The following is a 25,968-nucleotide window of genomic DNA, read 5'->3' on the forward strand; positions in this document are numbered from 1 at the left end:
CTACTATGTTTTTAGCCAAAAGCACTAAAAAACACACAAAAAGTTTATCCCTATTATAAAGTATTTGAAGGCATTTTTCTTCTTTTACAAGAAAGACAGTTCCTGCAGACTGTCAGAATGCTTAGTAATTATTTATGATGGGTTTTTTAGTATTCTTTTGGTAGAAAACAGGGTTTATCTCCCTTTCTTACTGCATGGGATGTAATATTGATGTGATATGGTATCATTCTCACTCTCATGATACTCGGGTGTTTTTTGATCCGTATGTAAATTATGAACAAACAAATACTATCCTTCTTAAATATTTGTATGGGCTCTCCTTCAACAGAAAAATGACTACTGTTAGTATTATGTTTGTCAACTGACAATTCTATATTTTGTATCTCATCTCTCTCATTGAGAAACACATTTCACTCATGACTCAAATGCAGACACAGAATTGTGAGGAAAACAGGTAATACTAGGAGTTTTTCATATCCATCACAGCAAACCAGCCCACAAGAAATCAATATCCCCTTTCTTGAATTAATTTTCAGAAATACAGAATAAACTAAGCTCTCCATCCAAAAAAATATAAAGAATGCATTAAGCTACCTGACTTATATCACTTGTCCATGCAGCTTTCTCCTGTCGTGATGGGGCTAAAAGGACAACAGTAAAAGGAGGAGCATCCGTAGGTTCAACTACAAGCTTGAAATCCAGATGTCCAAACACTTGTCCAGAACCTTTTGCTTTACAGCCAGAAAGGAAAAAGAAAAAAATAAAGAAAAAAAAAGACAAAAAAAAGACAAAATGTGAGATTTCAGTCTATAAAACAAAGAAAATAAAGATTTCATTTTAAATGGAAGTTAGTTTAAAACATCTCTCTGACAAAGAGCAAATCCAACTGGGGATCCACAAATTATTTTGGTTTTCACATACACCAAATACAAAAAATGTCACAAACGTGCAAAGTCGCTATAAGCATGTTTAAAGATGCTAAATAATGCTGAAGTCCTTATGATGCTTCTATGCTGATATATTATCAGCATACTAGAAATACCACTGAAATTACTGAAACTACATTCACAATTCAAGTGTAAAACTTGCCTAAAACTACAGGATGGAAGCCAAAATTGGTAACAATAAAATCAGCTTGGGAATGTGTTCTGTTATTTCATTTGAACAAGCGCGCAGTCAAGATTTGTAGGGAGTCCAAGACATAAACTTTCCACTAATTCTGCCAACTTGCTCGACCCCCAGGTATTTAAAAAAGACAATTATCTGCTCCTTGTTTTAAGGCATTTTGTTTCTTTCCAAGACCCTCAGGGTGAACTTGCATATGGAAGTCAGCAAATAATTTGTCATATTCCTTCAGCCAGTTGAAAATCCTATGTGGGATGTCAACAGCAAGAACAAACATAACAAAACAAACCCTTATCCAAACCAGCATGTCCATTATTAAAACACCTATTCTACTGATTCAGTTTAATACTGTATTCCTCTGGTTTCATGAAAGGGGAGAACATATCAATTTGCTCTTATGAAAAATAACAAAGTGTAACAATTTTAAGAAACTAGAAACTGTAATTACTATAAACAGCTGAACATAACTTACAGTCATCATCACTCGCATCTGTCTCCTCAACCAGTGTGCACTCTATTAAAGACAGAACACCTCCTGTCTATGAAAACAAAGCACATTTTTTCACAAATGTTGACACTTGTTCCCATTTGTCATTATAGTTGTTTTTAAACTTTGAAATACCTTACTCTAAGATTTTACATTACTCATAGCTCTAAGGAAGATACATCAATGTCATGATGCACATTTTTCCTCAAGAACTAAACCCAGACAGATAAAATATAATGTTTTTCTTAATCCAACAAATGAATAATACACTCAAATGTACAAAATCTTTTCCATTTTTACCATACTATAATTTACCTCACATACAGACTGGTTCACAAGTTTCAAAAAGGCTAATTGAACTTCATTTTCTGAATCTAAATCAAATACATACAAGATTTTTTAAGAAGTTCAGTTACTGTATTTATTTTGCAAAATACTTAAACTATTTAAGGGGTACAAAGTGGTAAAGCATACCAACAGTCTTCATAACCTCTCAGAAATGTCTGTCAAATTAAAATTCTATTCAACATAATCCATCCTGTAAACTACCAACATCTACTTATTCCCAAGCCAGCACCATCAAAGCCTGATTCTCAAAAAATATAACTGGAGTGTTCTCAGAAAAGCTTTCAGTTTAAGAGAATGTGCTATTCAAGAAAACAGAATTGACTTTTTAAATTAATTTTATTAGAGCTCTTGAAAATATTGTTTGGTAATTCCATGGGGTTGTACTGGCTGATTTATGCACTGAAAACTGACTTGCACTCAGTGCTATTTTACACAAATTGACTAAAATAGAATAAAAATTGTAGTCAGTAAGAACTTTGGCTGAATCCTATTATTTACAATGAGAAGACAAAGTAGTTAATTACTGTGCATCACCTCACTTCTGTTTATAATGAAACATACAAATCTCAGGTTAAAGCCATGAAATAACAAAATACTTATATTTCACTCAAGCTGTATTTTCATTTTTTAAATTGATTGATAATTCAAAGTCTATACCTTGAGAAGATGCAGTTTTCCTCCTGAACTTCTTGTACAAATTAAAAAATGTTTTGTAAATAAGAAGCACTGCCTTTCTCCTTCTTTCTTCAAAGATAATGATCCCAGACGAACTTTACTAAGTTTTCCCCTCTCAACTGAAGGAACTTGAATAAGGGAGCCTGATAATATAAATGCAAAATTTACTGTAGTATATTAGTATTTTGGTAGGCAGTGGTTAAAGTGTTAATGCATTGAATATTATGATACTAATTAAAGCAACTTCATTCTAGTATCAATATATACCAGCATATGTTGTAAGCCCAAGTCGATCATCTTTTTTTGCACGCGTTCACTTTATTTTTTATGACAGACTCAAGCATGTACAGTCTAGGCTAGTACTTACATACATGGCAGGAATAGATCTTGAGCAAATTCTTGTGCAATTCAAACATGCTAATAGCACATTGATCAGGACATGAAGATGAACAGCCAACTACACTTTGGACATCTGCTAGACTTGTGAAAGGTACCTTACAAGGCAGAGACAAAGGATGAAAAAAGAGGTTTTGAAGGAAAAGAGTTTGTGCATGTGTGTGCTGGTGTGCAAAAGAGATGGAAATTAAGCACATTTCCTCCTCTTGTACTGCATAATTTTAGTGCTCCACAGCTCATGTAAAATGTGTTACCAGTAAAAGACTTCTGCACTAAACTGAACCTGGTTATGTAAGTCTGAATTTGTGCTCTGCAGAACTCCAGACTGGGGATAGCTTTGCTTCTCTGCTGTTTCATATCTCAAAAACCGTTTCTGACCAACTTCTTTTCCAGATTGACATCACCATGTGTACCACTTCCGAATTTGGATTTGGAGCTAAATTTGATGGTGAAGTGCAATTCCTTTATATATCAAAGGGAAAGATTTTATGATAGAATTTGCTGTTACCAGACAGGGCAGCCAGGAGACCTTCTTAGCTCACTCTCACACGTCTATCCTTACTATCACCTTTACGCTGGCTCTCATTTATTCCAACATTAGCTAGCTAATAGAGCTAATCCAGCAGGAAACTAATTCTACAAAGAAGTAGCTGACTTAAGTTTTCTGTTATGCCTCACTTGCTGCAAGGTAAAGAAGTTGATATACTCAGTCTTAAACTAACAAACTGAGAAGTTAAGGTAACTGAGAAAGCTATTGTCTAGCTACACAGTATTTTTATACACTTAAGCCCCTCTATACATTTAATTAGCCTTAATTTATTAATATATTTGGAACTCATGCCATCTGGCATAGCAAAATATACACCACTAAATTTACAACAGTACAGTGTTCTTTGACAGCCAGTTCACAGATAAACTCTGTACAACGTGATTTGTGACACTGCAACAAAACAATGGGATAAAAGTCGTACTCTAGAAATTTGCAAAGGTCTGAACATATTTAGGTTCACTTAGATTCTGACCAAAACCATACTGGCTGCTGTATATCTCTCCTGAACAAAACAGCCTATGTGTCCCAATTGCAGATGATATCAAGATTATTCCCATGTGCTGTAACAGTGACTTTTCCATGTTATACCTACTGTCTTCCAACTCCCATTTTAAGGACAAGGATTATGTATAAAACAATTCCCAGGCAACTTCCCATGATAAAATTCTGTCATTTTTCTCCTGAAATTTCCTCTACACTTTTAGGGTAACATATTTAACCTCTGTGTTTTATTCCTGGTTTTCTTCTTAGAATAATAGTATCTATAAATATGATATGCTTATAGATAAAGCTTTATAGAGAGTTTTTTTTGTTTTGTTTTTTTTTTTTTTTTTGGTCATTAGAATGCTTTCAGGAATACCATATTCTGTTCTGATAAAATGGGCTGAAGGTTAAATGGTGTTCTTGTATGCAGCTGAAATGCTATTGTTTAATAAGGTACATCAGAAGACACTCATTCTTTTTAAATGTGGAAAAGGAGACTGTATTATCCCTCTTCAATACCCAGTATTTACGGAGAGAAACACATCTGCTGTATGTGCTGCATGGCTGACATAAGTAAGGACCTCAAGCATTCCCATCAAGCTTTTGTGATTAACGAAACTGGGCATTTGCCCACTATGCATTCTACTACAGATTTCCTCTTAAGGAAAAAGTGGTCCTGGATTGGCAAATGTACCATAGCAATGAGCAAGTGAGCCTAATTTTAGAACACTTGTTAACAGTATAGTTTGGACGGTCAGTGTAATCTCAAGAATTTTTATCCAGCTACAGACCTAAGCACTGTCATTAATTCAATACTGCCAGAATAGTCACTCTGTTAATATTAGTTCAATCCAAGAAATACAAAAGGTTGTTTGGGGTTTTAAAACTATTTTTTAGCTTACATATAACCGCCTGATTTACAAATTCATCCTGGTTTTCTCCATTCTGCAGGCCTTTTAAGTTTACCTCGTACGGTACACACACTGGAAAAGGCTGCTCACTCAGACAGGCTGTGGGGTCTCCATCCTTGGAAACAACCAAAACTCAGCTGGACATGGTATAGAGCAACCTGCTCCATCTTATGCTGCCTTGAGCAGGTGAGGTTGGACTGTACAGTTTCCAGAAGTCCCTTCCAACCTCAACTATTCCATGATTTTGCAATTGTGATACATTTAGCAGTTAAGGTAAATTCATAGCAACTGAGAGCAGGAATATCAGACAGAGTGTTTGGAGGCATCTTAAAGCGTCTCCAGATGCCCAGTTTTCTGGGTGTCAGTCAATGTTAGGCTGCAGATTCAGACTGCCTGTGTTTCCTTCAGACTTCTAAAGACAATGTTCCCTAATTGTTTGCCATGACTTACAGTGTGCCTGACAATAAAGTCTGTATCAAAGTAAGGGACAGAGAAAAGGAGACCCCAAGAAGCCTGAAGTGGAATCCAGAATCTACATTGGAAAGCACTGCAAGACAGTTCCTACAGTCTCAGCTTGTACAGCCCAACAGAATCAACCTCTTCTTAGTAAAGTAAAACATAGGGCAAAGCTGTAATTAACCTTCACAGAAAAAGCCTGAACAAAGGTAAAGGTAAAGACACCTCTCCCCATTTTTTAACCTGAAAAGAGGTTTCTTGTACCCATCTGCGCTGATCAACACAAAGAATAGGAACTTAATTGAAATTAGAGGGGATGGACATCACTGCCAAAGCGACTCCTCTGTCAGATGTCAAAGGAAAATGGGCTCGGTATTACTTTATTAGCTCTGTTCAGATTTCTGCACTTACGCAAAATCACATACAGTGGATGTTCCAAAAGATAAACTGTGATACCGCCTTCTCTAACATACAGCCTTGCCCACTATCCTTTGACCATATACCCAGAAATAAATCTGAAATTAATTTACTTAAACTATGTGTTTGACCTGTGTCTAACACTCCCTACAGCACTTTTTTTCAGACTGATTTCTACAGAAAAGAAACTAGGTTTTTACTGATGAAACATTGGGTACACAAACAAAATAATAGCAACCAATCTTAAGGGGAAAAAACCCCAACAAATACACAAGTACAAATACTGTAATCACATTGAAAAAGATTTCTGAAGTTTAATTAAATTGTATGATACAAGTCAATCTAGGAGAATCCCAGACCTACAATTTTTTGACTGTGGATGCAACACAACAGCTTTATATTTTCCTTAAAGCCATTTTCATAACTCTTTAAATACCTTAGTTATAACACATGCACATATTTAATGAAGAATGAAGTAATTTAATAGTGACTGTTGTACAAACACTCTTGGAAGTTATAAACAAAGACTTCATAGTTAGTTACTTTGGCCACACAACTACAAACACCACAAAATGGATTTCAAAATGTGTACAACGCCTATTAAATTACCAGCTGTGCATATGGCTCTATTTAAATACCAAATATACTGCTGAGGCTATCTAGAAAAGGTTTAAGAAGGTATGCACCTAATTTATATTCCTAACTACATTTAAAACTTTGGTGACATAAAGAAGGTTGTACCTAGTAAAAAACTTATGCTACAGATTTGTAGTTACTATATAAAAACCCAACAATTTGTTGCAAAACATCCAGAAGCAAATTATTGTATAAATGAGAGAAATACAAGCTTCAGCCATGAGTTTTTCACTTTTACTTGTTTATCGTCAAACAAAGCCCCAACAGGTAAGAACTGCAGCCAGTTTACAGTTACTGGGAAAAGGTGGCACTTATTTTAAATTAAAAAGTAACTTTAACACAACTTTGTAGAACTTAGCAACAAATTCCACCTCTGCTATGTCTCTTCAACAGAACACGTTTCCAAAACCACCAATATGGTACATAGTATGGCTCTTCCTCTCTTCTTTTGCTAACTATTGTATTAGAAATAGTCCTACATTCCTGGCAGAACAGGATGCCTTTACTTCATGACTTCTTGCAGAAGTGTTTTTTATGCCTATCCTGAACTCCCATTAAAGCCCCAAAATGCATCTCTCAAGAAGCAAAGTGAGTATGTTCAGGTATTATATCTATGTTTGCACTATCAGCTTGAGATGTTTCCAAAGCACCGAGAAAAATGGAAACAACTGGCAGCTGCTTTCTCTCCCAGCTATCACTTTACCACTGACAAAGCTTCAAGCTCCTCCTGCACATTTGCCCAAATATTGGCATCTGCTGGGATGGCCATGTTACCCAGCCAGGTAGCCCTGGTCTCTGTGGAACTGTAGGTAATTTCCATCCCTTTGAAGATCACAGTCCAGGCAGTATCCACGTTACTGTCCCACGGGTGATTTACCATTTATGTGCTGCTGTCTGCCATGGTATCTGAAGGAAAGAGCACGGTAGTGGGGACCAACTATAGCCCAAAATTAGTTGTCATCAGGGCATTTTGTGACTTAACCTCCATGGACCATGAGTAGTCTCAGGTTGTTAGCTGTGCCCAGTATAGTGACCTGTCCAATGATGGCAACATGAACCGTACTGGTCTCAATGCATTTTTTTTTCATGATTATATAGATAGCTTTAAAGAAGAATGTCTTACCTTGGCGTATAAAAGTTTGGCTGGTATCTAGTAATATATCACAGCCTTCTACTATTGTCCTTTCTATGGCTAGATTCTTCCGGATGTTTTCTGTGTCACTCACTTCATCATGCATCACCCTGTTACACAAAATGCAAAATGCACTTTAAATTCCCTGAAATGTATTTGGCACCTGTTGTACCTGTTTTCATTTTCACAGTACAGGCACAGGAGGTAGCTGATACCCTTTGCCACCTGCTACAAAACAGATACACACATGCTGTACATGATCACTCTAGAACAAGTTTCTTGCCTTTTCCCCTTCCCTTTCAAAACACTCTTGCAATCATTTCATTTTTTCAGCAGTGGAAGCAATTTTGCCAGACTTGTTTTTTGACTATTCCTAAACACATCTAACAGATGCCACACAGCTAGAAACTCGTCACAGCTGACAGAACAGTACTTCTTGATCTGTAATAGACTAGGATGTCACAAACCTGGAAATGTTTCCTAGCTTTTTGTACTGGTTATTACTAATTGTAGAATCAGAGAATCACAGAGGGGTTTGGGTTGGAAGGGACCTTACAGACCATCTAGTTCCAACTCCCTGCCATGGGCAGGGACACCTTCCACTAGATCAGGTTGCTCAAAGCCTCATCCAGCCTGGCCTTGAACACTTTCAGGGATGCGGCCTCCACAATCCCTGCCCCTTGACTTCAGGTTCCCCTTCTGCTGTGCTTCAGTTTACATCTGAATGTATCATTCACTTCCTCCTTGCTTCCTATAACAACCACAGCCTTGATGTCTCACTGCTTACATGCTTCCACTTTTAAAAATACAGATTTTTCTTTTTTGGCTGAAACCAACCCAGAAGTTTATGTGGTGTTGTGATGTATAGTATTTTCCTGAACTGGATTGCACTATCTGAAAGCTCCTCCGCCCTCAGAACTGCATTAAAGGGATGGAAATGGGTCACAGAGTTTTATATTTATGGTCCACACTGCCTGTCTTGTGAGCAGAGGAGGATCAATCACTCTCAGTCTCCAATTCTGAATGTTAGTGACAAATTAGTTGGATCAGCAATGAACTTTGACTTACGAGATGAAGCTAAGTCAAAGTTGATTGATCTGCTTGTGCACCTAACCCTGGGCTGAGAAATTCTCTGCTTTGCTTGAGTGGAAAGAAGACATTACTTCTTTCTGTTTCAGATGGCCTCAGAACAGGGAAGAAGATGCTGAACACTGCAGGAGTCAAACCCAGAAATTTCTGTCAAAGATGTTGCCTGCCCAGCTCTTTAAGAAGTCAGAGCTCAAAGAGGTGGCAAAACACGACCTGACTCAAAGATACAGCAGGACTAAAGGAAAAAATAGTAAGCTCTAAAATTAATGGGTAGTTTGCATGAGGTACTAACTTTGCCTTATCAGGAAAAGAAAACTGAGCAGTCAAGCCCATGCAATTAACAAAAGCTATAAAGCGATTCCTCTTTTACAACTAAATATTCTCCAAGTCAGTCTTTGGTGAATATTCCAGATATGCAAGATATATCCTGGAGTTCATGCAGCATTTCTATGTCCACAGCAGAAAACTGTGTTTCCCAAAGATAACAACCTGATTTCTTACTAGGCTGATGGAAAGGAACACCTGAGCATGGTCTGGGAGTTCAGGATAAAGCTTCATTTTGCAGTTTTCTGCACGGAGCTCCAGTTCTCAAAATGTTCCAGTTCTCTAAATGTTCCTTTTTTTGAAGCATATGTGAAAATCGGTTATCTCATTAATGCCCATAAACTGTAACACAGATTGAGAAATTGGTACTTCTCAAGACCCTTATGGATTCCCATTGTCACAGAGCATCAGAAATGCCCTTTTCCTTTAAATCTTTAAAAAAAAAAAAAATTTCTCTATGTAAAGAAAATTGCTTTGCTCATAACCCAGGGTTAGGTTGTTCCTATAGCAACTCCTCTTCTCCCCTACCCAAAATACAAGAAGACAGTTACAGATTTATGTTAGCAAAAAAAAAAAAAAACCACCAGAAGAGACACAATATTAGGTTGGGGCATTTTGTGGGGGTTTTTCATTTTTTGATCCTTTTCTTTGACAGATTTTTTTAAAGACTAAAACCAAATCAAAATAAAGAAAATAAGATTTTTCATTTCAAAACCTTTGATTCAAGATTATCTAACATTAAGGGAGAAAAATCTTACCTTGAAAGTTCTTCTAGTTTAGATTTAGCAAATTCGAGGCTTTTTCGCTCAACATGTTCATGTGGCGTGTGAGCCAGAAGTTCATGAAGTGTAATAATATATCTAGGAATCTTAAAACAAATTAGGTATAAAATCAGTATATCCTTAAAGGAATAATTCCAATACAGCTTTTTGTTAAATATTAGCCATTACCTTGGTCAGAAAAGTTTTGCAAAGATAGCCTTTTTAAAATTAATATCCACAGATAAATGACTAAACATCCTAAATATGACTACTTCTAAAAACACTTAATACTTTTGGGTAATAGAGAATGCACATACATATGTATGTTTTCAGTTTGAGGAAGCACAAGATCTATTTATTACATTTTAAGGAAAAGATCAGATCAGAGGCAGCCACAAATATGACACTAAATTTCATTGTTTTATGCTGCTATCCGAATGCCAATAGAGAAAACTTTCAAAACACCCTGGGAGATCCATACATACCTTCCCTCAATTTTAATAGGATACATGCATATAAATTTTTTATGACTCTGAAATGCCAGATGACATGTTTGCATTTAGACAAAATTCATACTGCACTAATGGACATTGAAGAATATGCAGTGTTTCACTATTAAAGGCCACAGAGTAGCACAAGGACGCTGATCCATTTATTACTTAAAGCAGTTTCAGGGCTTTTAGTCACAACAAAGTTATAGTGCAGAATATCTTGTCTTTACAGCATAAAAGTTAGTCAGGAAATGGAGACATGGCTGCTTATTGTGCTGAAATGAAAAGTCAGCAGCAATGACATCCTCCATCAAATATGAATAGGACCACATCTCTCTCTTTCTAAGGTCCCATGACCTTGTTCCAGGTCAACAAAAAAAAAATCCCCAAACTTTTTCATATACAAGCTTAAAGCTAAAAAAAAAAAAAAAAGATGTATTGTGCTAATGGCCCTTTAGGCTAATATGAATAATTAGCTCTAACACAGGTGTCAATGAGTCCCCTTTTTTGGTTGGTTTTTTTTACTCTACCTGCTTTGCCAGTAACTGAACAGACTGACGGGGTCCACTATTCTCTAGATCAGTAAAATGTTAGGTTAACTGTAAAGTCACAAAATCATCAGACCAATGTTTCATAGACATCTTAAAGCAGAGGGGAATAATTAATCCAGGGAGATCAAGACAAGATATTGGAAGGACAATGAAGCTTTCAAAACTTCTGCATTTTCATTTTCTAAGACCGGGTCACTGGAAAACAAGGTGGGAGGAAAGTTTCAAAATGTATTCCTAGTGAAATGCTTGTAGCTGTTCTAACTTGCTATACCAGGTATAGTAACCCCCTCTGGACTGCTTCATAATCCTGTAGCAGGCAGAAGTCAAGTAATTGTTTCTCAGCTTTTTTTCCTTTGGCACTATTTCTCATCCCACATTCCCCTTCAACATACATAAGATTCCAAACAGAGATGAATCAGTATAGCTGGAGAAAATATCTCTACAGGCAGGGCTTCAGTACAATGAAATAAATGAACACTAAAGTAATTTGCATGAGTATTTTTAATTAAGCAAGAAGACTCTCCAATCAATCGTAATGTCAGAAACACAAAATGAATCAACCAAACATGAAAAACAAATAGTCACAAAAAAATATACAGAGACTACCTGAAACATGGGGTAAGTAAGGAAAGTTTCCAGCATTCGCCCCTCACATGCTGGGTTGGCTTCATATTGCTTCAAGAGTTTGTCAAAATCTCTGTTTTGCTTACAGTTTGCCAGTACTTGTAGACTATATTGATGATTCCGAACAAATTCTTGATATATGTTCAGCATTGGCAGCAGAATGTCAAATAAGTCAGCTAGAAAAAGTCAAGAAATGCTTTTTTTTTTTTTTTCCCAGCTACCCATCTCTTGAAATATATATTTAAAGAAACTACTATGTTCTATGGAAAGGAATTACTATAATCAGTTCTGTTTTCAATATAGTGAGGTTTTAGAAACATTAAACTCAGTTCTTTTCACCTGCCAAAACATGATTATTCCAAAAATTCAGGGGCCCGTGTATAATCAATGCTTAGGGCAGAGGCTTTGTCATAAGGACTGCAAGACAGTCATTACTGCCCTTGTGGGACTCCAACTCCACCAGAACTCATGGTGTTAGTTCTGGAAATGTATTCCATTCAGAATGGACTTTTAAAAAGTCCTGTCCTTAAAAACAAAAGACCTTGCTGTAATTTCAAAAATAAATATGAAAATTGTACCCCTATAGAAAATATAGTGACTTACCTAGGATTAAGGTAGGCCAATTAGCTATTCTTGCTTTTAAGCCCTGGTGAAATATCTCATGAAGAAACATGATTGTTTCACTGAAAAACAAGTATTTAAACAAACAAAAAAACAATTCAGGTCTTATTTTCTGAATTAACAATTCACAGAGAAACATCTCTTCCCGTTTATTAGCATATTTTGCACTTTACTAGAAAACACATAAGATAGTTATCATTATGGAAATACATGCTTCTTTTTATTCTATTGTTCAAATTTTTTAGTGTAGTATTGCTACAAAATATATAGTGTTTGATGTAGAAAGCATATTCAGTTTTACTCTTTTAAACAAAAGAATCTATTAAAAACCATGTTCCAGTAACGAATAGGTTTTCCAAGAATATCTCTGACAATGCATTCAGCAGTTTAAAAGGATCAGTAAGATGCAGAAAGCCTCAAGCCAGTGGTAGTCATTTATATTCTCGCTTGCTGCTGTTTAAGATCTGAGGCCTTTAATTTTTCTACAATATGAACCTTAATATTGTACTTATTTACTTATTTATATTTCTCACGAGGTCAACAGAAGTAGGGGACATACCAAGTTGTAAGAGAAACCATAAAGACCACAGTGATCATGAATGAGCTATGAAAGGGAAACCTGTCTCGTAACTAAAGGAATACATTCTATTTCTTAGAAGTTTGGGGCAGACTTGGATGCAATCCCAATCCTGTATAAAATTTTAGATGCCTGCTGGCGTATTTGTTCATAGTCATTATGATAGTGTTTGGATGCTTAATGCAAAGAACAATTCTTCTTTGTAGGATATGAAAAGACAGCGAGAGGGAAGGAGGCTCCTTAGGCAGAAAAACAGAAAATAGAAGATTTGACATACTCATCCTCAGGGTCTTATCTGGATCATATGAGGCCACTAAATCCAATTTTGCTCTCTTAAGAGAAAAGAGAACAGGAAAGGTGACAGAAGACTATGAGAACTGCCCCATGAGGCACAATTTCTCCTTTCCTTCCTCTAGGAGAGGAAGAAATAGAATGTAAAGAGGCAAAGAGGTCTAGCTGGTTTCAAACAGCATCACTGGCAGCACCTTGCCTTTTACACCTCAAAACATGGTCTACCTCAGTGACATTACTTACATCAGACAAAAAAAAATTCCAAAGTGCCAGACCTCATTACTGTAAACTGAAGCAGAATGGGAAGAAGCAGTCAGTGAAACACCCAAAAGCAAACAAAACGCCCATACCTGTTGAGGAAAATGCTACTAACATCATCGTGACTGATAGGTGGCTTCTTTGAACTTGCAGCCATCCTTAAGGGCCGCAGAAAACAGTTGACAAGCACATAAAGCTGATGCACATATTCAGATTCGGCCTCCACCATGTTAAAAACTATCTGATTCCTTTTTCTCATACTTTCTGCATGGGGAGAACAAATATAATCTTGGACAATAGTCTTCCATTTTCTTCTACATAACCAGCCCCGCATAAAGCTCTGGACCTACAAATGGACCAAGCAGAAACAAAGAACGGGAAAAAAAGTTACACAACTTATCATAATCCCTTTGTAGAAATAAACCTCTAAATTAAACGCCTCTTTAAAAAAACCAAAATGTCTGTTGCCCTTACTGACATATAATTGCTCCTGATTTTTTTTTTTTAAGTTTCCATTAGTTAATGAAATTCCCACAATCACTTGGTCATATCTGTTGCCAGAAAATTGATTGAAAAGCTATCACATACATATCAAGGTGTCTCTTACTGCATGCTCAAATGCTGTACCTTTGTATACATTTTTCCTATGGGCACAACGATGTTACACATTGTGCAGGGTTTTTAACTCCTTTTGCCTCCCCTTACACTTTTTCTTGTATCCCCAAAGGTATTGTGCAACACCTCCAGGTAAGACATTTCAAGACAGACTTGACATCTTTAGTGACATAATCCTGAAATAGTTGTTAAACTCCATTTGCTCTCTGTTTTGAGTAGATACCACTTACCACATGCATTTAAAGCTAAGTATCAACATACTGCTTACTATCAGACATCTAGGACAGCAACAAAAGGCAGATTTTTGGCATTCTTAAGAAGTATGTTTATGTCACAGAAAAATCTATTTAAGTGTAATATCCACTGAAGTTACAAGTGGATTAGATTACAGAAACATCTACATCTGGTCACAGAAAATTTCAGTATGTCTTTGCACTGTTATTGATGAGAAGATCATTCATCTTGAAAAAGAAATGCAAAATCTCACTGGTCGCAGTTCATTCTGAATACACAACTTTTTAAAAATGGCCTAATTTTCAAATCAATCAAGATGCAGAATGCAGTGAATTATGTACAGAATCGGAGCTCTCATTCTACTAAGAGAGGCATTTCCAGTGTCTATTACACTGTTTAATCTACATGAAAAGGAAAATTTACACAAGAGTACCAGCTCAATGTTGAACATGACTCGGATTGTGTGACCCAGAAACTAAATCCACATACCATAAAGGGTAATACGTAATGTAAGTGACTGAACGCTGTAAGAATAAGGGTGACACATACAGGACCACATCTTCAAGCATGAATTCCATTCATGCCAGTGCATTAGGACTTGCAGGAGTCAGCAATGGGCATAGTTCTGGAGACTGGTTATATTCAGCTTTAAGCAATATTACCAAAAGCTGCACATGTAAATGCCATACAGACTGGGACAATTCTGTCTCTGTGACTAAAAACAGTGGCTACAGTATCCTGGAACAATCACCATCAAACAGATGAGATGACAAACTAAAGCATGACTGCTCTCTGTATTTGCGTTATTTGTATTCCAGCTGCAGTGACAGAATGTAAGTCATTCTCTTGTATCTTTATAAGCATTTTTATAAGAAAGGAGTATAAAATCACTATACACTTGATTCCCAGAAGATACAGCTTATGACTTGATGTCAGTCTTTAAAAGCAGTTGAATACAATGTGCAAGCTTCTTTAAGAAACAGAATATAAGACTTGCAAGTAAAAACGAAAGCTTAAGTAAATGTGGCACCAAAAAGCTGATGTAATTCAAGAGGTTTAAGAAGGGGCAGGGCAAAATGTATCTTGATATTTGAGTGTTCCTAATGAAATAAAAATTGAAGACAAAACTAGACAGACTAAACTACATAAGTACACTCCCATCCCACCCTCCTCCTCTCAAGCATAGAAGACTGCATGTTTACCTTTTTAATTTTTTTAATATCTGGATCCTCATCTTCCTGGTTGCCTTGATAAGGTCGCATTCTTTCTTTTGTTTTATTGAGAGCTATAATCTGACAAAAACAACCATTCATTAAATGCTTTCTGAAATTAATGAAACTCTTAGTTTACAGAACTAACAGAAAACTCTTTTCTCCTTCTTCAAGCCTGTTAAAGCCGCACAAAATGACAAGCCTGTATTTGGTTACAGGGACTTGAACACAGTTTTCTTAAAAGCAAAAAGGCTCTAGATGGAGGACAGACCACAAAAGAGCTGGTTCGCCTCTCAAAACCAAATCAGCCTTTCAGACCTTATCAGCTCAGGACTGCAGCAGCAGTTTTCACATTCAGTGAAATTGAGCAGTCTGGAATAGTCACAACCGAAGACAATGTGTCAGGGATCAAACTCCTCATGTGAAGACAGGTAAGAAGAAACCAACTGATGGGACTCATACTGCAAAACAATGGCATCTTAAAGTCTCTGACAAGGAAGTAATCCAACCAGTTTAACGGTCCTCAATATATCTAAGAAAAATATTTAGGCAAGGGTTCATAGGGGGATCATTACACATTAACCTTAATGGGTTCCATTCTTTCCACCAATATTCCAAAAATATTGAATATTATTGCAAAGTACACAGCAAGATGTTAAAATGCAGAGATTGCATGATGACTCTGGCACATACCTCAGATTTAAGTCTTTCAATTTCTGTGTCTTGATCTTCAAGCTGATGTCGAAGCTGATTGGCTGCGATCTTTTCAGTCTCTACAATCTGGACAAGATGAATGTACTTCTGCATTAACACCTCCCTTTCAATCAGAATATCTGAGTAACTAAAAGGGAAAACATTTAAGTTAGTAAAAATATTCAAATACTCTCTTCCATACCCCACTCACCCCCTAGAATAACCACTACCTCAGTAACAAGAAACCAGCAAAACGATGCTTGTTTGGCTTAATATATAGTGACTAGCTTGATCATAAATCATCCAAACCAATAGCCTTCAATGTCCTTCGTAGACACAGGCACTAGCGCTGCCCACTTTCCTACTACCCAGTTAGCAAGAGCAAGATAATTGCACTGATCTTTTTATGAGCTTCTAATTCTTAGGCTAAGCCAAACAATTCTATTAATTCAATTTATTTTCTTTATTTTATGGGCTGGGTTTTTCCATCTTTTGGGAAGACTTGTGGGGAGCATCTCGCACTCCTTCGGAACTATTTCTAATTCTCTCCACCTGTCAAACCTCTTTATGGAAGAATTCCCACCACAACTGTTATTTTAGTTTGCTAACACCTATTTTATTGTTTAGACCAGTTTGAGATTTCTCAAATATTTGCATTTATTCTGATTAGTAACAGGAACTATGCTATCAGTCTTTTCTTTTACCTCTTGTGTGGCAAATTGCCATTGATTTATATTTTGCTGAAAAAGGACAGAATCCCCCGTGCAATTACATGTCACAGAGCAGTGATGAGCATCATACTGTTGACAACGTGAGGTAAAGGAGAAACCAGCTTCTTCCTATGCAACACCTTCATCAGACTGTTACCTCACCTGATTAAGTCTCTCTCACATGGATAATTTAAATATGCAGAAAAAGCAGAGTCCTACATAGTGCTTGTTTGTGGGCCTTGGTTCAGCAAAATCTACAGGCATATATTGCCTCCTTACCTAGGTTTCAGGAAGCTTGTTCCTTTGAGAATGAAAGAATTTTACAAGACAAAGACCCAATTGCACAAAATATGGCAGAACGAAGTCCTAAATCTTTAACAAGGGATCTCCTACTATTTCATGACCTATCACTGAAAATGCTGGTTATTGTACCTTTTTCCACTGTCAAGATATCTCAGGATTTGACAGAAAGAATTTCTAGATTGAACATCTTTTCCTTCTAAATTTCTTTCTACTTGTTACAGCACTTAAAAAAAACCAGCAAATGCTATTAAATACAGTGAGGCTTTTAAAAATGTAATAATGTGCATCCTCTCCAGTTAACCATTTTTTAAATCTGTGTTTACTGCCAGTTCAATCAGTATTAGTGCAGTTATATACTGGGGAGGGAGGGGGGTGGGTGGCACACAATACTGAGTACAGCTTTTAAATTCAACACCTAACCCGGAAAGAAAGCTTAAACTTAAAATAATTAGAATGAGTTCCCACAGCTATCATAAAGCAAAAGTTTTTCTTCCTTCAATAGATTACAAAAAGAAGAAGTAGTTCATTTAATTCCATTGCATTTATTTTTATATTTTAATGACTGCAGTAGTAAACAACAAATGGCAAAAAATATTAAAAGTTAGAACATCTCTTCTAAGAAGTAAAACAACATATTTAAAAAAATAATACACGAAGAAATCCATGTATCTTAACTGCAGAATAAACAGTAATAAGGTATTAGATTTTGTTCTTTATAATTGTTAATAGTCTTCCTTTTTGTTTTGTAAGAATTCTTTTTCTTCAGAAACCATAGTACTTAATCTCTTTGCACCCTAGAAGGCATTTGCATGTGCTAAAAAGTGAGTTAGAAACACATCATCTTAGGAAGATGAAAACATGTGTAACATATGTAAGAAAATGCATTCCTTAGTGCCTGCAGCAGCACCTTGATTTACATTTAATATGAAGAGTATCCTTTTCTGCCTAAAACCAGATCCACGTAGGTGACAAAATCTTTTTTTCTATTGATCCTTTTGAAAATTTTCTTAACTTTTGCTACCAAATGTTTCTGGTACAAAATTTGACATATTTGGCTTTGCTTTTGTTCAGGACCGAGGAAAATAGTAGGACATAGAATCACAAAGGGCAAACAGCAGCTGCAGTCAAAGCTGATGTAAGAGTCAGGATACTATTATATACAATATTTTTCTTCCACGTTTTATTTTTATTTTTCTCCTTTAGGGGAAGAAACTTCATCTAGATTTTTCAGCTTCTTTAAATGCATTAAGCCAGACTTTTACAGCCTTCTTTACTAAGGAAAAAGAACTTTGATCTGAAAGATTGAAAAGTGTTTGTTCTTTTGAGATGTACATAGGGTATTATGCCTGGTTAGTGGCTTTGCTGTCTAAAACATCAGTCTCGGCCTGGAAACCAAACTTTTCCTTCACACCCATAATTAGCAGTAAGAAGAGGAATTAATTAGAAAAGCCTATGTATACCTACAGTAACTTAGAATTGGCTATCCATTTCCCTTCTCAGAACTGCTACTTGCTCTAGGAAAGGAATATCATAGGATTTTGGAATAACCTTCTCATACTTCCAACAGCCAACTCGCTGTATGTATTAGTTACATGCCTGAAGTGCTAACCTGTATGTCCAGCATAATGCCAGGAGCCTTCCAAGAGGGCAGGCTTTCAATACTGAATAGATCACACATGTATACAAAATCCCTTGTTAAAGAAAATTGTACCTGAGTGTTCAAATGTCAAAGAAAGATTAAAAACTCGTGTAAAAACTTGTAAGCAGCCAGCCTTGATCTCGTTCTATGGCTTGGATATCATTTAATACAAAGAAGCAATTGCTGCAAACCACAGCTTTCTATGAATTTGTATTATCATTTTGTTGAGAGCAGCAATTCTATAAACCTATAATAACATATAGTAAGACTCAAAGACAGACCATCCTGGAAACTGAGGCTATACTATTTCCTACTATGGTCTGTAGAGACAGGACTCAAAATGGGTATTTCAAGAACATTGAGCTCTGACTGACCACTACTTACTACACGGAGACAGAAAGAAATGAAGAAAGTCCTGAGAAAAATGATGCATCATTTACACCCTGCGAGAGCTGACACGTTCAGAAAATGTAGGAAAACTGGAGAAAGTTTAACCTCATTATTAAGGTCTCCTTGTTGTGGTAGCAGACCCAGACAAAGCCTCCAGTAGTGCTACTGGCAAATAAACTGATTTTTGTACTGAATTCAAACCAGAGCTGTGGTTCATTGGATCACTCTAGGCTAATTGTACTAAAGCTGCTCAGGCAGCTGATATCACCAGGCATTGGACCTGGACAGAACTATTTATGGTCATATCAAATCACCCTTTTGAAATGCAAAATGCACAACATAATCAGCTCTTTATGAAAACCAAGCAATACTGCTCTGGGGCCTGGAATGCAAAAGAAATTGCCTGCATCTGTCCATAATGACCATTTTCAAGCAGTTCTAGGACTCCTTAACAGAGGAGAAATAGCCTCCAGACAAGTTCTGAAGTCTAATGGCACACTAACAGCCACACTACGGTTGGAAACAGTAAAAGTTGCAATAGGACTTAGGCAAGTCATCCCTATGACTCTAACCAAGGTGACCTGGGACACCACCTGTACACAAGTGCCATTAACCTTTAATGAACTGCATGATATGGGATATCAAAGGACATTTGTGGCTGCGAGGGTTACAGGGCTGAGACTTATCACAAGACAGAAAATTAAGATGGCCTTTCAGACATGTATGGAGAACTGTTTAGAAAGGCTGTCAAAGAGGTGTCTTCCAGTCAAATGGGTGGGAGATTGCACTTGGACTGGTAACAACTACAGCGACCACGACTGGAGGGTGGGTGAGTGGGTGTAGGACTGTGTGGTACATGAGGAAGAACAACAAGTCCACACCCCAAATGGCTCATGATTTCTAGTACAAGATTTTTTTAAAAGAGACAGGGAAATAAAAACTGTAATCCAAACTCTTTTGGATGGGTGGAGCGAACAAGCACAGAGGGTTTTGTCCACCCAAACCATGACAGCTGGGGAATGCCTTACTCTAGGACCAGAAATGTGTGGGGAGGGGAATGCTACCCTCTTATGTGAGAATGAGACAACCCTGAAAACACATCTCATTAATCAACATGTTACTCATCAGACTCACAACTAGTACTAAAAGCAGCTGTTTCAATTGTCCTAGCAATCCTTTATCCAGGAAAATCTGACTATAGGAATTCATCTACAAACAAACTGGAGCAGACAGGCACCTTACCCTCTTATGCAAAACTGGGACAGAATTCAACAGCAGCTATGAAGCCCAGACCAAATACAATGGAAGGGACACTTTGCTGCACACGCTGAGGCTTCACAGAGCTGTTACAAACCTGCAGCTACTATCTCCAGAGTGTGACTTGGGGGGATTTCAAATGTTCCCTTAAAAAACAGGTACCACACCAATCATCTACACAGCCATAATTACCAGAACAGTCGTGGCTGCTTTTGAAGTTTTGTATCTAAGCTTTTTAAAGTGCTATCTGACACAACCTCCAAGTTGTCTTAGGGGTCTTAATAAGTCCTTTGCAGCAGCACAGAGACATCTGCTCCAGGAACACAGCCCTTCTAGGAGAGAAAACAGATTGCTGTGAAGTGCAGTGCAAGGAGCAGAGGAGAGCGTCACCTCTGCTAGGCAGTGTTAGGGTGCGTGATTAAAGGCCGAGCTTAGCCAACACAAGGAAGCACAGAGGAATGATGGCAGCTGCTGTAACCCAAGTAACCTACTCAAGAGAAATGAGCTCCCTTGACCTGGCCCTTCCAGTTCATGCTGCAGCATGCCAAGACTATCACAAGATCAACCCAAGAAAGTCCCATCTCCCCAAACAGGAAGGGCCACAATGCCAGGCAGGTAAGTCCCAATAGCCCAGCCAGAGAAACGAGCACCCACACCCAACCTGGGTCCTCCCAAGGCTATGAGAGGGAGTCAGTTCAGAGAAAGGGTTACCAATAGTAGGGCTGTGAAACACACTGTGGGATACAGGGAAGTGCATTTGGGGATTGTACAAGGCTTGTTATGGGATGTTTAAAGGAGGAACCAAAGGCAGGGAAAGGGAGGAATCAAAGCCAGCTGTGTTTGTATGTACACATGTGTGTTTCTCTGAGTTGAAAATACAAGCCAGGCTCACTTCTGGTTCAACCTGGGTATAAGGAGTAGCAACAACCTCAACTCTATCAAGCTACCAGCTCTGGCAACCTTCAGCACGTTGTTCTGTGCATTTGGCAAGACATTATTTGGAAGGCAGATATGAGATTGCTTTGCCCATATTTTGAACGTTACTCAAGTTCTCTCTGCCTCATTCCCAGCCAGCTGGAAACTACAAAATCGTGGTTATTATCACACCAAGCCTCAACTAATACAGCTTCTCCAACAGCAAGGCATTGGTAACAAGGCAATTGCTCTGAGCTTCCAGGCAGCTCTGAGCTACCATACTGAGCCTACAACTGCCTGCAAAATACTGTGTAAAACACCCTGCATTCGCAAGCAAAGCATGCCAACAAATCTGAGAGCAAGCTTTTTTTTTTTTAAATTGCTGGTTTAGAGGGCAGCATTTTCTCATACGCTTTAAACAGTGACTAGCCGATTGCACTCCCACTTCCCCCTGTATAGCACTCATGCTCTCCCATATCCCAAACATGCACTTCCTTCTCCCTTGTGCCGTGAGCACAGGTGTGTTGTGTGGATGTTTGGTGAACAGAGCTGGAGGAATGAGACAGATTAAAACTAAGCTGGCAAAAAATAAACAAAATATAATGCCTTATGCAGGACTAAAGCATATATGAAACTACAGCTTAAAGCACTTAAATTAAGACTTTCCAATAAGGTAAAGTAGAAGAGACCAAGAAATTTGATGAGTACATATTTTAAAAAAAGCATAAAAGTTTTTGAGTTAAATGCAAAAAAAGCCCAAAACTTAAACCACTGAAGAGATTGTAAGAGACGGTGAAAAGTCCGCCTCACTGTATCGGGGTGAAACAAATTTTTTCATAAGACACTGAGTTCTGTAACAAAGTCCAAAACAGGACATGCACTCACTGACAGAGGATTTAGGAATTGCCAAGATTAAATCCTCCAGCCCAGAAATGTAACATGGAAGATGCCAACCTTAGTTTGCCACCCCAGATTTCTGAGAACTCAAAACACCCAGAATTCAAACAGAATAGGAAGAGATGAAAAGTAGGTATGCATGGGGAACTTACAATGGAGTCCCACTATGATATACTGAATTGCATCCCCCATTGCAAGCTCACAACCCAGCCAATCTCTCTCAAATGACAAGAGGGCACTACGCACATGAGCAGTGCAGCATTTAGCCACAGAGTGCAAGAGCCTGTCAGCAATCAAAGAGGGTGCATGGTAATCCCCAAATGATAAGCAGTATCATCCCACTCACAGTGAAATCTTCCAAAACAAAATGGACAATGCCACAGCAGAAAATCTTTTAATTATGAATTTGTAACCAAATAAAAACCCTATTTATCCAGAGTGGGACATGGGGTGTAGTGAGATTATAACTGCTATTTTTTCAACAGTCCATTTATAACTTGCAAAATAAATAAAACAGGGAAGATATTTTGATGGCTGCAAACATGTACTTGGCAAAAAGTCACAAAAAACAATCCAAAATTAGATTTTTGTATACGTCAATCTAAGGGGGGAAAAAAAAAAAAACCAAAAACCCTACTTTGTCTTCGCTAAAACATGGATTACCATAGCTACTTATGAGGATGAGACCCTCTGGAAAGCAATTAAATATTTCGATTTTACAAATGCCAGCATATTCACACAGAACAACCTGTTCCCAGGACCATTTTCAATTTAACGGTAGGGGAGAATGCACTCAATAATTCTTAGAACTTTTACCTAAGACATTAAAAGTATCTTCAGAGGGTTACACAAAATGTCATTTAACAATACCAAACAAAGACTTGAGAAAAGGGTGAGAAATGTCTTAGGGTAGCCTCAAATGAACAGTGACACTGAAGAAGTTGCTAAAGCTTGTCTGATTTGTCAAAATACAGACTCAAAGAAGAAAGTCTAACTCATGATGCAGGCAAAATTTAATCCCTGAAACAAATCTGGTTTATTTCATTTAATGGAGCTGGCAAGAAAATTCTTATGCAACAGTCTAAAACCATTATTTTCACTTCTTTGTTATATATATCTTTGGTAAAAAACACAATCGTTAAGTAACTAATTGCGCAGCTCCAAGTTCTTTTGCTAAACACAATATGAAGCAAATAAAAGCAGTTTCCACTGAAGCAGGAAAACAACAGAGCAATGAGGTAACCACAATAGTATATAACACTTCACGTTTAGCACGTAAATTTCAGAATTATTTTTGTCAGTTGCTGATATTTTGTGCAAGAGAAGAATACTAGAACAAGAAAAGCTACGTCTATGTCCCTTGAAAATTTCCCAAATAGAGATCTATGCAAAAAGGGAGATTAAGAAACTCCCCAAATGACATAGGGCCTTGAGAATATCCCTCACAGTGGTGTCCAATGTTTCATATTATTAGGACTGTCATTTCAGATAGGCACAAATAAAGGGAGAAAATGTCAGATAGCAAAAGGGACAGAGATATAAAGACTGATCTTGCTTACGACAAAGATCCGGTCGTCTTCTGAAGACTGCAGTGATAACTTTCTTGTGGACTCAAAATTCCATCACTCCCACCTTGAACCTCACGACAAACTCCTCCTTAGCAAGTTTAAAGTGTCAATATTTTCAAGTGTATGTTGTTTAACATCGGCTTAATTTTCTGACAAGTTCTGCCTTGAAAATTCATGAGTGATACATTTATAGACTGAACTACCCAGAGAGGCATTTTAACTCTTCTTGCTTACATGCCTTTTAGCAGACAATGGACAAGAAGAAAATTATTCTGAGAACAGGGAACTGTGGGATTCTGCTTCCCCTGAATGGCAACACAGGACAAAATGTCAGGAGCCTTTCTTAGCTTGCTTGCAGTTGTACTCCCCAAAAGAAACTGACCCAGGCCCAGAAACAAGGTGAGGAACTCCCTCTTTTCCTCCTCCCTCAGAGATACAGGACTGCCCGCTGGTGGTCACACTCTCCTGGCACGGACTGAGAGTTCAGAGCCTCACAGTTTCTCAAATCCTGAAATAATCTGACCACTGGGAGGGCTGCCATGGTAAGTGTGGTTCACCTAACACCACAGCCCAGCAGGTGCTTTCCAAGAAAGGACACAACCCCATTCAGGTAGGTACCAACCCTAAGAAAGGGATGCAGATCCAAAGACTGGATACTCAGACAACACAAGACCTAGAGCTCAGGTCCTCTTTTCACAAGTTCTAAATTAGAAGCTACTAGCCTGGTGGTGTTAATCTTTAGTTATAAAGCAAAATCACTTCTGTTTACATGGCTCATGTCCTAAGCAACTCAGAAACTGCCTGGTTCCTTGTGTGTTACCATGGCACTGTAGATTAGCTGAGGTGAGTGTCTGTGAGAAGGGGCTGAAGAAAGTGCATTCCAGCAACACTGCCTCCGCACCCATTTCCCAAGCCTTCAGTTAGATGACTTTCATTTAGTTTATACTGTAAACCTTGCCCATTTGCCACGCAGACCTTTTCTCAGGGAAATATTACCGCATGGCTGGAAGTCCTACCCATGTTCATTTTCACAAGACAAATTGTTGTTCAGGAAAACAACAATTCAGGACAAAAACAATTTCATTTTGACGATGAAATTTTATTTGTTGCAATTTATCATGGTAATGGTTTGACCTCCACTTTCTTACATTTATTTCCATATAAAAGCTTTTTACTCATTTGGCATATCACTTATTTCTTCATTCCTGTAACACACCACCTTGGTTACAGGACCAAAGTTACACACCTCTAACAGAGGACTAATCCTAAGGATTGTTTCCAATAAAAGAATATTCTTCTTGAACTGATCTCAATTAGAACACAATCACTCATGAATGATAAAATACAGTGATATAAGCATGAATAATAAAGTCATTTTTCCTGTAATTTACCGATGAATTGCAAGCAACACAGGCACTGTAACATTTCTGTTTAGAGTATGAATTTAGATTTTCAAATTATTAACAATTCATTTACAATAAAATGGATCTGAGGATTAAAAATCCTCATATTTTCATACCTAGCTTGGTGAATAGCTTCTACCCATTCATCTCCATCAACTTCATCCTCACAACGGAGCTCCAGTGGCTTCTGCCCTTCATGGCCAAAAAGAACAGTAAAGTAATGCTGCAAATTAGAAGAAGAAAAAAAAGTGTTCAGAAACCATTTAAGATAAAATAGATATATAAAATTTATTTTTAAAAATCTGACTTTTTAAACACAGCACAAAGCACTGCCAGACTAGGAAGATGTGTTTTAAGCTATTAGTCATGAAACATGTATTGAAGTTGAAACTATATCCTTAACCTATTCCCTTGTGTATCAAGGTAATAGCTTTCATGATACTTATCGTAAGTTATTGTTCTTAAGCTCCCACATACAAGACAACAGAATATAATTCCCTAAGCAGCTTCTACAGTCGAATACAATAGTGTGACTAGAGTGGGGTGTCTGTAGTTCTTTCTCCCTTGCATTTTTTCTAAGATTTTTCTTAGATGCCACCACAAATCTGGTACTGCCACCACTTCCTCAAAACAATACAGAAACACGAGAAGTGTCATATTCTTTGATGGCATTTCTTACATGAAGGATTATCCCTTGGTATATTCCACAGAACACAGAATTTCAGGAAAGTTTTTGCTACTTTCAGAATGTAGTAATAATAGTAATACCTAGTAAGGAGGGGCAAACCCCCCCAGTCACGTACCTCAAAAGCCATTTCACAAGGTTGGTCATTTACAACCTTATCATTCATAGCTTGCATGCTAACAGCCAGACAGCAAACAGAACTCTACTCATTTAGATGAAAATAGCTAGGAAAATATTCTACCTAA

General features: G+C 37.5%; 1 protein-coding gene across 1 annotated transcript; it reads right to left on the bottom strand.

Annotated features, from left to right (window-relative positions):
* Positions 1-594: 594 nt before the first annotated feature.
* RASGRF2 (Ras protein-specific guanine nucleotide-releasing factor 2) lies at positions 595-25,898 on the bottom strand (the record flags this gene model as incomplete). The annotated part of the gene is made up of 12 exons (XM_010146427.1): positions 25,842-25,898; positions 25,155-25,261; positions 15,957-16,104; positions 15,255-15,344; positions 13,296-13,549; positions 12,060-12,139; positions 11,439-11,632; positions 9,788-9,897; positions 7,608-7,726; positions 2,618-2,778; positions 1,598-1,664; positions 595-731 (listed from the first exon to the last, which is right to left on the bottom strand). Coding segments are annotated over exons 1-12 (1,524 nt in total), but the record flags the coding sequence as incomplete, so codon positions are not given.
* Between the last annotated feature and the right edge of the window lie 70 nt (positions 25,899-25,968).

This window comes from Eurypyga helias, unplaced genomic scaffold (assembly GCF_000690775.1).
Source record: "Eurypyga helias isolate BGI_N326 unplaced genomic scaffold, ASM69077v1 scaffold26672, whole genome shotgun sequence".
NCBI classification, from domain to species: Eukaryota; Metazoa; Chordata; class Aves; order Eurypygiformes; family Eurypygidae; genus Eurypyga; species Eurypyga helias.